A 12909-nucleotide genomic window follows, 5' to 3' on the forward strand; every position below is an offset into this window, starting at 1 on the left:
AAGATTTTCAATAAAGTACTCCTAAGAATAGAAGATAGTAGTAAACACTCTGTTTTAAGATTTTTTCATAAAGAAATTCAAACAATTCAAAATATGTGAAAGTTTCATTATTATTCTTAAGCGTTATAGCTTATGGGTTTATTTAAAATTAAAAGTAATTTTTCAGATGATTTACTACTTATTTTTTGATTCTCCAAATCTTTTAGCAATTTTGATATGCCTAGATCATGGCTCAGATATATTTTGTAGCTTTGAGTACTTCTGATATCCATAATTTCTTTTACCTTCAATTTAGGAAGTATGGAACTAGAAGAACATTAAACCATATTGATAAACATTCTACCTTATTGTCATCTGAAAGTACTGTTCTTGGACTTATATTTTCAAATGTTTACCATTACACACATAAAAATAAATAAAGTATGCCTATCAGCTTTGTAAATTACGTAAAACTAGGAGAGAAACCTTATTCTGGGCTATCTAATCAAGATCCAAATTATTAATACTCACCAAATAATAAATCTAAAAGTTGAAATTTCAGAGAGCCTAAAGTATAGGCTCAAACTCATTACACTAATTCTAGATGGATGAGACCTGGTTTGACAGGTTTTTTTTTTTTGTTATTGAGATGAAGGCAAATTTTGTTTGAACAAAGCACAAGTCATATTTGCTCTAAACCATTTCAATGTAATCTTGGTCTCCATGTCAGAGCATTTTGCTATGATCATGAGAGATAACCCCTTGTACTATTCTGTCCTAGTCAGAACATATCTGCAACAATGTCTTGGTTATGAGTTCTAAACTCTGAACAGAAATATAAAAGAATAATAGAAAGAAAGAATAAAAATGCTGAGATGATGGACAGCCTAGGAATTATATGAAATGATGAACAATGGAAGGAAATAGAATGTTTCTGGGCAAGTGATGGATGTTATCAAATATCAGAAGGTTGTCATATAGAAAAGGTGGATGCTGAGGGCTCAGTTAAGTCAGAAAACAAATATAATGACAGTAAGAGAAATAATTGGTCAGCTGGTGGGAAAATGGAGTTTAAGATATTAGAGGAGGTATGTGTTTGTGTCCAGTAAGTAATCATTTGTGTTGATTGTAGACAGAGTAGAAGTCAAATTCATCTCTGTAGAAATTGCAGTGACTTTTTTTTTTTTTAAATGCTGGGAGATAGTTTGGAATCACTGTGAGAGAGGAGTCAAAGACCTCATGAATACAGAGTGGTCAAGAGACTGGTAGGTGATAGCAGAAAAGGACCCTAAAGTATACTATAGGAAAGAGCATGAACCTTAAAACAGAACAGGTGCTTTCCTGAGAGAGAAGTCATACAAGGGGTAATTGAAAACTCATAGAATGTCACTATCTCCTTTCGAACCCACATTTTGGAAGGTGGGCAAATGAATAGAGGCAGTTTTTCTTGAAAGCACCTGTTGTATATATCAGGTTCAAAGCACTCATCTTTAGGAACAGTGCGGATGCTCAAGGCACATGCCTCAAAACTCGCAAAAGAGACTGTGCCACGGCAATGTCAAGATTTGGATGGGACCCAACTTGCCAGGTTTCTCACATCTTGACTTCTGTCAAACATGCCTGATGTTAGACCTGCCTCTCTTTTCTTCATCTTCTTTTATTTGACAACTATTTATTAGAAACCAAATATGTGCTAGGCTCTAGGAAAGAAAAGTACAAAGGGGGAAAATTTGTACTTGATGAACCCCTATCCCAAAGGAACTCATGTTCAAGTGGGAAAACCAGATTAAGAAATCTTAGAATTATGATATGTTGCAGTACAGGCATGAGCATGCTATGGGCGACAAAGAAGACTTCCCAGTTAGCCTAGAAACGGGTAGAGTCCTGAGAAGCTGTCAGGGTAGGATTCATCTAACTTCTGACCTGTTAACTGAATATTAGATATTAACTAGTTTGAGAAAGGTAACAAGACATCAAAAAGTATTATTCTAACAATTTTGTATACACACTTAAAGCAATCAGTCAGAGGGAGAAGCCGAATAAAGCTAGAGAGATAAGAGCAAGCAAGATTGAGGCAGCAAGGCAAAGGAAGGTTAAAAGCAGCCAGATGATTGCAAATTATTGAGAAATTGTCAAAAAATTTTCCTTTTGCTTCCTCACAGTCTAGTTCAGACTGAATTCTGATTCATCAACTACTTTTATCTTCAAGTCTTCATTCATTGCAGGTTTCAGCCAACCCCCTAGTCTCTCTAGTAATTATTGCGCAGGGTAGGAGCAGGGAGATGAAGGTGAGAATAGCCTGCCTTAATATTTCCTTATAAAGAACGGGGGCACCATCCAGGTGCCCAACTTTGGCTCAGGTCATGATCTCTCGCTTTGTGAGTCCGAGCCCTGTGTTGGGTCCTGTGCTGACAGCTCAGAGCCTGGAGCCTACTTTGGATTCTGTGTCTCACTCTCTCTCTCTGCCCCTCCCCTGCTCACACTCTGTCTCTCAAAAATAAATAAAAGTTAAGAAAATTAAAATAATACTTCCCTATGAAGAACAAATTGGTATTTCACATAGTACATGAGAGTATGCAATGTCTCTTTTAAGAAAGGCCTGCCTTCCATTAGTATTATACAAATAAAATGATGTTTAATAAACACAAATGATGTTTAATAAACAGCTAGTGATGAAAGAAAACTCACAAGGCACTGTTTGGAAATGCTTATTAACAGTCTTTTTTAGCATTAAACTGTCATACCAGTAGTTGAAATTTAGTGCCATTTTGTGATGTGGGCAATTTCATAAGATTCCTTCATTATTACTTATAAGCAAAGGGCGATCAACATATTGTCTCTTTTGTTTTCAGGTAAGAAAACTGTGATAATAAGACACTTTTAAAAAGCTGAAGAAATTTGAATACTTTAAGATGGATTTAACTATCATAACTTCATTGATTGCTCATTTTTTTTTTACTTTATGTTGCATTTTGCTTTCAGAAAAATAATAAGAAAACATCTAATATCTTCTATTGACTTTGGATATTTCTCAATGTTTATGTTTTCTAAATAAGTTCTAATTTCTTTGAAAAATAAACACCTTCTGTAAATGACAGCACAGATATTAGTTCTGTCAAGATCAAGTGTAAGAAAGCAACAGATCATACCAAAAATTTTCATGATTTTTTTTGCAGTTTATGTAGAAGGAAGATAATAACATGATTGCCTTAAGAAGAAAGCATTAATATAAATACATATTCACAGTTATTTATATTTTTTATATGGTTATTTATTCATAATGGTATCTGTCATGTTAATGAATTAGAATGCATGTGTAGACCCAGATAATTTTGTGTAGGTCCTTGAGAATTGTAATTTTATCAATGGCCATGTGTTTTCTCATATATTTCATTACCAAATCCCCAAACACACACATATATACACACATGGCCGCTTCCTTTTTTTTTTTTTAGCACCTATGACACTTATTTTATGTGTAAGATTGAGTTGATATTTCTCCATCTGAATAATCAGAATGCAAAAACTTGACATATTCAGAAAATGTATTATTCAGTTTGCCCTTCCATTCTGAAGCCCTTAGATCCTTACCTCTTCAGAAAGAAATAAGGGCCAGTGATTTTCTAAGGTCTGACATTAACAGCCTTGCCTCTGTCGAAACTTTTCTTTTTTTTATCTTCTCTTTCACACCTAAATAAGCTGAAAAAGCAATTGAGGCATACAATCAGACAAGACTTCATTGTCAATGGCAAAATTGCCCAGGAAATGAAAAAGGAAACCTTTTGCTTAATAAATAACCCAGTAAACCAGTCATCTATGACATGAACGGAAGCAGCTAAGCTGATGATTTTCTCCTAATTCTTGATGGTTGGCATCAATGATTCTAATGATCGCTGTCTAATGTCTTTTCAGATTTCAAATCTTTACATATATGATACGGTGCTCCTGCTTGCTAATGCTTTTCATAAGAAACTGGAAGACCGAAAATGGCACAGCATGGCAAGTTTGTCTTGTATCAGAAAGAACTCTAAGCCCTGGCAGGGAGGGCGTTCCATGCTGGAGACCATCAAAAAGGTAACTTTGACTAACATTTCACTCTCCTTAATTTTCACGGAAAGGGATACAATAAATCATTTTTGAGGGCATATGTTTCAAAAGGATATCTTTCATCACCAAGATTGCCAGTTTAAAGCACAAAACAGTGTAATAGATGAGGGAAATATTTAAAAAAAAAAAAAAAACAAGGTCAGAAAATCACATACATGATAAAACAAGGAGCCCTTACCTATTTGTAAGGGAACTTTATGTGAGTATAAAGTCAGTGGTTGAAATTGTTGGAATTCCATTTGTTATACCATTAAGATTAGAAATACTCAAATTATTTTGGTGTCTGTGGCAAATACAAATACTTGTTTTTTTTTATTATCTTTAAAATACACCATCAGGGGTGCTTGGGTGTCTCAGTCAGTTAAACCTCTGACTTCGGCTCAAGTCATAATCTCTGGTTTGTGAGTTCAAGCCCCACGTAGGGCTCTGTGCTGATAGCTTGGAGCCTGGAGCATGCTTTGGATTCTGTGTCTCCCTCTCTCTCTAACCCTCTCCCCTTTCTTTCTCTCTCTCTCTCTCAAAGAAATAAATAAATATTCAAAAAATTTTAAATACACCATCCACTGAGAAAAATAAACACAAGACTTCACTGTTTTTCAATTATATGATATATGGTAAGAAGTTAGAAGCACTGAACTTTAATTTATCTTATAATGAAGATATAATTCATAAGCAGTAATATTTTGCAGCATTTACAAACTATTTTATGTATCTGGTATGTTCTACCTCCCCACTGTCAATGCGGTGTTTAGCCTGGCTGTAACCCGCTCTGGCTGAGTACCTGCTCTGTTCCCAGGAGGCACTTTATGCTGTTTAGCTTCTCTCAATGGTTTGAGCATTCTGCAGTTTATTAGCCTCTTTGTCATGTCATCCTTGCTGGCATTTTCTGTTTTTCTCACACAGCTTCTTGGATTTAAAGTGAAATGATTAATAAAACAAGCAAACGCCTCCTGTACCCTTTACACAAAGAAGACAGACATTTGGAAGTTTATGTTCTTTATTTTACCCATCCTTTTTCTCTCTGCACGTGTTTGCCTTCTTCTCGTGAAACAAAAAGAGAAATAGCTAGTTGAGGGAACGGTGAATGCATTTAGAAAAGCCAGGGGAAAATCTAGACATGTATCATTAGAAGTGAGTGGAAGAAAGAGATGTTGCAAATGGAGATTAGCCTGGATCTTTCTCTTGGTATGTTTCCTCTTTGTAAAAGAAATCGCTTTAATGAGGATTTAGGCGCTTATCAGCAGAAGTGCTTGAGAATCAAATGCATTGAATATACTGGCAGAGTAAGATAGTTCAAATAAAAAATGAATAAGTCAAATCTAAACTCAAGGTGTTGCCAAGATCTCCCTATCTATGTAGAGATTTGGCAGGTATGAATCCAAGGGAACTTGTTGAACATGATTCTGATCCTGCCAATTTATTAGTTCAGGCTTTGGCTAGGATGCAGAGACCTGAATATATTCATTCTTCTGAAGCTTTCTCACAAAGACAGAATAATAGTTTGGGAGGTTGTTTAGGAGATACTTATTTAGTGAAAGTATTAGTGGGAAGGAAAGAGAGACAGCATAATATGTAGGTAGTTCTCATGGAACAATACCATATATGAAATGTTGCTGTTGGAAAATATATAATCAAAAGAGTAATAAAATAATTATGACTTTATTTGAGGAGAATATTTATATGTTTGTCCTGGTGAGCTTTCTGCCCAGTGGTGCTTTTCAGAGAAATATATTTATTCTGTGTATTTGGAGACTAAGTTTAATGATATATATCATTGCAAATACTTTGTTTCATTATTTTTTAAGTAAACTCTGTTCCCAATGTGGGGCTTAAACTCATGACCCGAAAGCAAAAGTCACATGTTGAGTTTCATTAGTTTTTGTTTCACATTTCAAATTGGCTTTAAAAAAAAAAAAATGGGGTCATATTACTTTGACTGGTATGAGTGTTCTGGTCATTCCATTCAGATGTCACACATGAAAAAAACCAAAAACATTGAGAGAAAGATTACTACTCATACAGGAACTCCCAGAAGAGCAGAGTGGGCTCAAGAACGTCCAGGCTGGCTTGGGCCGAGCAGCAGGAGTGGGCTGGGCCCAGGTAGTAGCTAGGAGGTGAGACTGGGGAAAGTTCCTATTTACTTGGGCTAGAGATGTTCAAGGCTTAAATTTCCAACTGGTATCAGAGAAGGAGGTGCAAGATGAGCTTTGTTGATCAGCCTGTCCAAATGCGGAGTCATAGGGGAAGGGAGACCAAAGCTTGGAAAGAAATCAGCAGCCAAACATCACAAATGAGGTCAGGCTCCTTATTACAGTGGGAATATTCTAGTAATAAAAATTTTAATTACATTCAAATAACCCCTGCATGTCGCTATTAAGGGCATGCAGTATATACTTTACAAAGCCCCTGTGCTATTGCAAGGAGACAAAGAAGTGAAAGACTGAAGGTCTGTCCCTTAATTTATATATTTTCTAAGGGGGTGAGAGAAAAGAGATAAAAAGCAATGTAGTTGACATAAGTACTGTAAATGTCTAGAACATTTATACACGGGGAGGTAGTGGTTTCCAGTATACTGTTGTATTGAAGCTTTACAATTTATTTTATAAAGTGGTAGGATAGGTACTTTCACATTTCTCTTCTTTAAAAAAAAAATACAGGTCAATTCTCAAATGTTTGTTTCTTCCGGATATTATCAGTGATCTTTAAGCAATTGTTATTTATATTAATTTTATAGATTATTTTTGAGAAAATGATATTTTTGTAAAATATTGAGTCTAACTATAAATGGACATGGTATCTTTCCATATAACCATCTTTTATAGCCCCTCAGTAAGAACTTACAATGTCCTTCATACATATTTTCATTACGTTTATCCTAAAATTTTATAAAGTTTTGAGTATGTATGTCTGTGTGTGTCCATGTATGTACATGGTATCATGAATATAATTTTTTCCATTACGTTTTCAAACTAGATATTGTAGGTATGCAAGGTAGTGGTTGATGTTTGATATATTTTGTGATTAAGCTGATCAACTCTTGAAACTTGACTCCTGATTCTCACTTCTTTCTTCATAGTTTATTCTCTTGTCCTTTTCAAGTGGACATTGATACCATCCTCAAGTAAAATGAATGTTATCATCTAATTCTAATATTTTATATGTTTTTTAAACTTTTAAAAAACTTTTCTTGGGGTCTGTCTGAGTACATAACCTGCAAAGTACACCACAGAGCCCTGTGTCCTTCAGAGGTGGCCACCTTTCCCTGCTTGAGGTGACGAGTCCAGGTCATCTCTTTCTCAGAGATGTAGAGCTCAGGATTCAACCTCTACAGAAGAGATGCAACTGGTGCCAACCTGGACTGCAGAAGCCTTCCATGCAGGACACAGTATTTTCCAGCTCTCATCTGATGCATTCTTTGACTCTTCATCTGGTTTGAATGCTGATTCATCACTAACATATGACACTTCCAGCTCTTGGGTAAAAGAAACCTCAAGCCGTGGTGTTAGTGGCACACCCAGAGGCAGAGACCTGATGTGGGGGTGTACATGAAAGTGTTTGTGGGTGAATTTGCAGGATGAGCCAGCAACAGAGGATACAACAGAGGATACAGTGGCCAGTGAGAAGTCTGTAGGCCCAAAATCTGTGATTTGAGCGACATGTATAAATATGGCAATGTGCCAAGAAAATTTGGGGGATTTTCATCACCATTTTATTGATTCTCTGGCTAAAGAAGAAAAATGCTGCCTTAGATATTGTGGAATCTTTGTATATGCAGTGATAGGGAGATTGATATAACTGGGGAATCATTATATATACATATATATGTATGTAAATAATTATATATATGTATATATACATATATATGTATGTAAATAATTATATATATGCATATATATAATTGTCAAGTTAGCTAAAATGCAGTGTATACAGTGTGTTCTTGGCTTTAGAATAGAGTCCCGTGATTCATCACTTACATACAACACCCAATGCTCATTCCAGAAAGTGCCTTCTTCAATGCCCATCACCCATTTTCCGTGTCCCCTACCCCCATCAACCCTCAGTTTGTTCTCCGTATTTAAGATTTTCTTATGGTTTGCTTCCTTCTCTGTTTTTTTTTTCTTTCCCTTCCCCCATGGTCTTCTATTAAGTTTCTCAAATCACATGTATGAGTGAAAACATATGATATCTGTCTTTCTCTGACTGACTTACTTCATTTAGTATAAAACCCTCAAGTTCCATCCATGTTATTGCAAATAGCATGATTTCATTCTTTTTTATTGCTGAGTAGTATTCCATTGTGTGTGTGTGTGTGTGTGTGTGTGTGTGTGTGTGTACCACATTTACTTTATCTATTCATCAGTTTATGGGTATTTGGGCTCTTTCCATAATTTGGCTAGTGTTGATAGCACTGCTATAAATATTAGGGTACATGTTCCCTTATGAATAAGCACTCCTGTATCTTTTGGATAAATTCTTAACAGTGTCATTGCCATGTTGTAGGGTAATTCTATTTTTAATTTTTTGAGGGATCTTTTTTAATTGTTTGAGGAATCTCCACACTGTTTTTACAGAGTGGCTGTACCAGTTTGCATTCCCACCAACAATGCAAGAAGCTTCCCCTTTCTTCACACCCTCACCAACATTTTGTTTCCTGAATTGTTAATTTTACTGATTCTGACCCTTATGAGGTGGTATCTCAATGTGGATTCTTCTCAGAGTTAGAACAAACACTCCTAAAATCTGTATGGAACTACAAAAGACCCCTAAGAGCCAAAGTAATGTTGAAGAAGAAAACCATAGCTGGAGATATCACAATCCCAGACTTTAGCCTGCACTACAAAGCTGTATTCATTAAGACTGTATGGTATTGGCACTGAAACAGACACATAGACCAATTCTCAGAATAGAACTGAGAATCCAGAATTGGACCCACAATTGTATGAACAACTAACCTTTGACAAAGCAGGGAAGAGTATACAGTAAAAAAGCAAATGGTACTGGGAGAACTGGATAGCAACATGCAGAAGAATGAAACTAGACCACTTTCTTACATGCAAAAATAAATTCCAAATGGACGAAAGACCCAAATGTGAGACAGGTAACCATTCAAAATCCTAGAAGAGAAAACAGGCAACCACCTCAATGACCTCAGCCACAGCAACTTCTTACTTGATGCATCTCTGCAGGCAAGGGAAATAAAAGCAAAAGTGAACTATTGGGACCTCATCAAGTTAAAAAGCTTCTGCACAACAAAGAAAACAATCAACAAAACTAAAAGGCAGGGCACCTGGGTTGCTCAGTTGGTTGGTCATCTGACTTTGGCTCAGGTCATGGTCTCATGGCCGGTGGGTTTGGGCCCCACATTGGGCTCTGTGCTGACAGTTCAGAGCCTGGAGCCTGCTTCGGATTCTGCATCTCCTGCCCTTTCTGTCCCTTCCCCGTTCTCTCTCTCTCTCTCTGTCACAAAAATAAATAAACTTTAAAAAAATTAAAAAAAAAAAAACCTAAGAGGTAAAAAAAACCTAAGAGGTAACTGATGGAAGGGGAGAAGATATTTTCAAACGACATGTCGGATAGAGAGTTAGTATCCGAAGTCTATAAATGACTTAACAAACTCATCACCTGAAAAAAAAATAATAATAATAATCCAGTAAATAAATGGGCAAGAAACATGAATAGGCATTTTTTTTTTCCCAAAGAAGACATCCAAATGGCTAACAGACACATGAAAAGATGCTCAACATTGTTTATCATCTGAGGAGTCATCTTAAAGTGTAAACTGTGAACAAATAAAATCATTTGCAAAAATCTATACAGACAGCTCATCTGCCACTCACTCAACTTTTAGCATGGCTATCAATGAGATATTCTTTGACAGTTACCTGACTCAACCTCAGAACATTAGATTTAAGCAGGACCATTCAATGTGTTTAACACTAATTACATGAGAAACCTGAATTTGGAAGACATTGACCAGTCTAGCACCATCAGTGGCATGTTGATTAAGATGTTCCATCTGCTTCTAGAGATGCTGAAGTCCTTCTTGCATTGCCATGTGTGCACTCCTCTCCCCCCCCCCTCCACTGTCTTGGTGGAGACGGACCATGGCTTAAGCACTGAGCCCCATGTGGGTGAGTGCTGACCCATAACCACTCTTTGTTCTGAGGCAAGTAGATTATAGAACTTTAAGAGTCTCCTGCCTGAAAATATGCCTGCAAGGCAGATGCCTCACACTATCATGCTTTTTGCTCACATTGATCTTGTTGGCAAGGTTCAACCTGGGGACAGAGTAAATATTACAGATGTCTATCTGTAATGTAACTTACTGAGTCAATTCAAGAGTGAGTAATGTGTGGTCTGTCAACAAAACTCATATTGATGGCAGTTATCATCAGAAAATAGATGTAGAACATTTGCATGAAGAATCAGATGAAGATATAGAACAGAAACTTTTTCAGAGAAGCATGTGGAATTGCTTAAGGAACTTTACAAAAACAAAGGCACTTATGAGAGCCTTGCTTCAGCCTCAGCTCCACGCTTGTAGGAACATGAAGATTTTAAAAAGGGGAATCTTGCTTCAGCTCTTCCTTGGAAAAAGGAAAGATTTTAGTCACATGGGAAGGGTCAGACTTTGTGCTAAGAACATCCTGATGTGTGGTGACCCAAAGACCATTAGGTTCCAACTTCTGCAGTATCTATAAAACTCCGTCTCCCGCGACCAACTAACAGTAGATATAAAGATAGATATAGATATAAATAATGAATATAGATATGGATATAGATGATATATAGCAAACGACCTTGAGATAATGCAGGTGCTCCTGAAGGCTGGTGCCTTTGTCCTGAGTGACAATAATATCTGCTGCATTGATAAGTTTGCAAAGATAAATAAAAATACAAGATCAGCATCACACAAGGTCATGGGATGGCTGATTGTCTCTATAGCAAAGGCAAAGGCTGGGGTTATTTGTCAGCTCAGCGCATGCACTTTATCCTGGCAGCAGCAAATTCTATTAAGTCTCAATGGAATTCGTTAAAAAAAAAAAAGAACATTGGTAATATCCAGCTACCTCATATATTATTATCAAGGCTTGATTTGATCTTTCTCATCCTGGACCCTCAGGATGAAGCATATGACAGTCATCTGATTCACCACCGTGTGGCTCTGTACTACCAGAGCAAGGAGCAAATGGGAGATGAGGTTCACCAACATGGCAGTACTCAATTAGAGCTTATGCTCACAGCACCACCTTGTCTTGGCTGAGCCAGGAAGCCAGCCAAGCTCTCATCCAGGCTTATGTAGACTTGAGGAAGATGCAGAAGATTAGTAGTAGCTGAAGAGTGGTTTCTGTATACTTTTGATAGCTGGAATCATGAATTTACTTAGCAGAACCCCTGGACTAGCACTATGGACATATCTCTTCTTACTGCAGACATGAGTTCCACCTCTCTGAATGGAAAGAAGGGTTAGCTGAAGCACTGAAAAAAAAAAAAAAAAAAAACTTATTTTATGTAAAGGCAAAAGCATCAGCTCTAAAATACTCTAAACTTTTTAAAGACATTCAGAGACTTTCTGACATAGCAATTACCAAAGATATGTTTGACGAAGTGCTTCGTGCTTTGGCTGATGATGACGTCTTGACAGTGACTAGAAAAGCTGTTTGCTTGCTCTGAATATTTTGTGAATAGTGCTGGGTGTTCTGCTTGTCTGCACTTGGACATTGCATTTGCTTCCATAAATGTTTGGCATATAGGCCAATCAGCTGCCACTGCTGCCATCAGCAGAAATAGGTTCTTAAGATCATTATCTGGCTCCATATTTTTTTTTTTAACTTGGGTTCCATTTTCTTAGTAAAGTGAGTTTTTAGAAAGTCTATGTTTCCATTACCTCCCCCACATTTTGAGTAAAAATACAGTGCCAATTTGCAACATACACAGTAGAAATTATTTTCTTGCTATGACACTTTTTTAGCACCAGGGCTTTTAATCTGTACATATATACAGACAGCAGAATGCCAGTGTTTTAAGATGGCAGTCTGGGTATTTGTATTGTTTTTCTGTTTGTTTGTTTTATTTTGTTTTATGTTTTTTCCTGCTAAACTCTCTAATAGCAAGCATCCATATGCTAGGGTATTTTGTAATATGAGATAAGACTTAAACCAGAGCCTTTCTACCTATTATAGCACTCAAACGTAATTCCTTCTAGAAGCTAGTTCTTATGGCTACTGTAAGATCAGGAATTAATGTTCTAGGCTAATGTCTGCCAGTTTCTTCTAATATGCAAAACTTTTTTTTTCCTAATTTAAAAAATAATAAAATAAAATTTTCTTGGCTAACTGCTTTAGCTTCCACTTCTAAACTTGCATAATTTTGATAGTAGAATCTTGGTATAATAAATATGCCACAAGTGTTTTGCTGTTATGTATATTAAAGGTATTATTTGAAAAGATATTTTTTAACTTTTTCCAGGTTTTTTAAAAATTAATTTTGAGAGAGGCAGAGAAAGCTTTAGTGGAGGAGGGGCAGAGATAGTGGTGGGGAGAGAGAGAGAATCCTAAGCAAGCTCTGTGCTGCCAGTGCAGAGCCTGATGTGGAGCTCGAACTCTCAAAACCATGAGATCATGACCTGAGCCAAAACTGAGAGTCGGATGCTCAGAGCTACCCAGAAACCCCTGAAAAGATTTTTTTTTTAATTAGGTAAGGAATGTATCTTTCTGATACATTTTGTTTTATTTTTTTTTAATTTTTAGAATTCATTAGTAACCCATACAATTTTAGAGTAGCAAGGTCAAATAAAGTTATTCCTTCCCTAATTTTAAGATG

General features: G+C 36.4%; 1 protein-coding gene and 1 pseudogene across 3 annotated transcripts in view; both read left to right on the plus strand.

The window, feature by feature from the left end:
* GRID2 (glutamate ionotropic receptor delta type subunit 2) overlaps positions 1 to 12909 on the plus strand; it is a 1445111-nt gene that overhangs the window by 869801 nt on the left and 562401 nt on the right. For all 3 annotated transcript variants that reach the window (XM_077762310.1, XM_077762308.1, XM_077762309.1), the window contains one exon: positions 3892 to 4053. In XM_077762310.1, coding sequence (XP_077618436.1) covers positions 3892 to 4053 — 162 coding nt within the window. The remainder of the gene's footprint in view (positions 1 to 3891; positions 4054 to 12909) is intronic.
* On the plus strand, positions 10031 to 11760 carry LOC144230117 (DNA replication licensing factor MCM4 pseudogene; annotated as a pseudogene).

Source organism: Crocuta crocuta, unplaced genomic scaffold (assembly GCF_008692635.1).
Source record: "Crocuta crocuta isolate KB4526 unplaced genomic scaffold, BGI_CrCroc_1.0 scaffold83, whole genome shotgun sequence".
NCBI classification, from domain to species: Eukaryota; Metazoa; Chordata; class Mammalia; order Carnivora; family Hyaenidae; genus Crocuta; species Crocuta crocuta.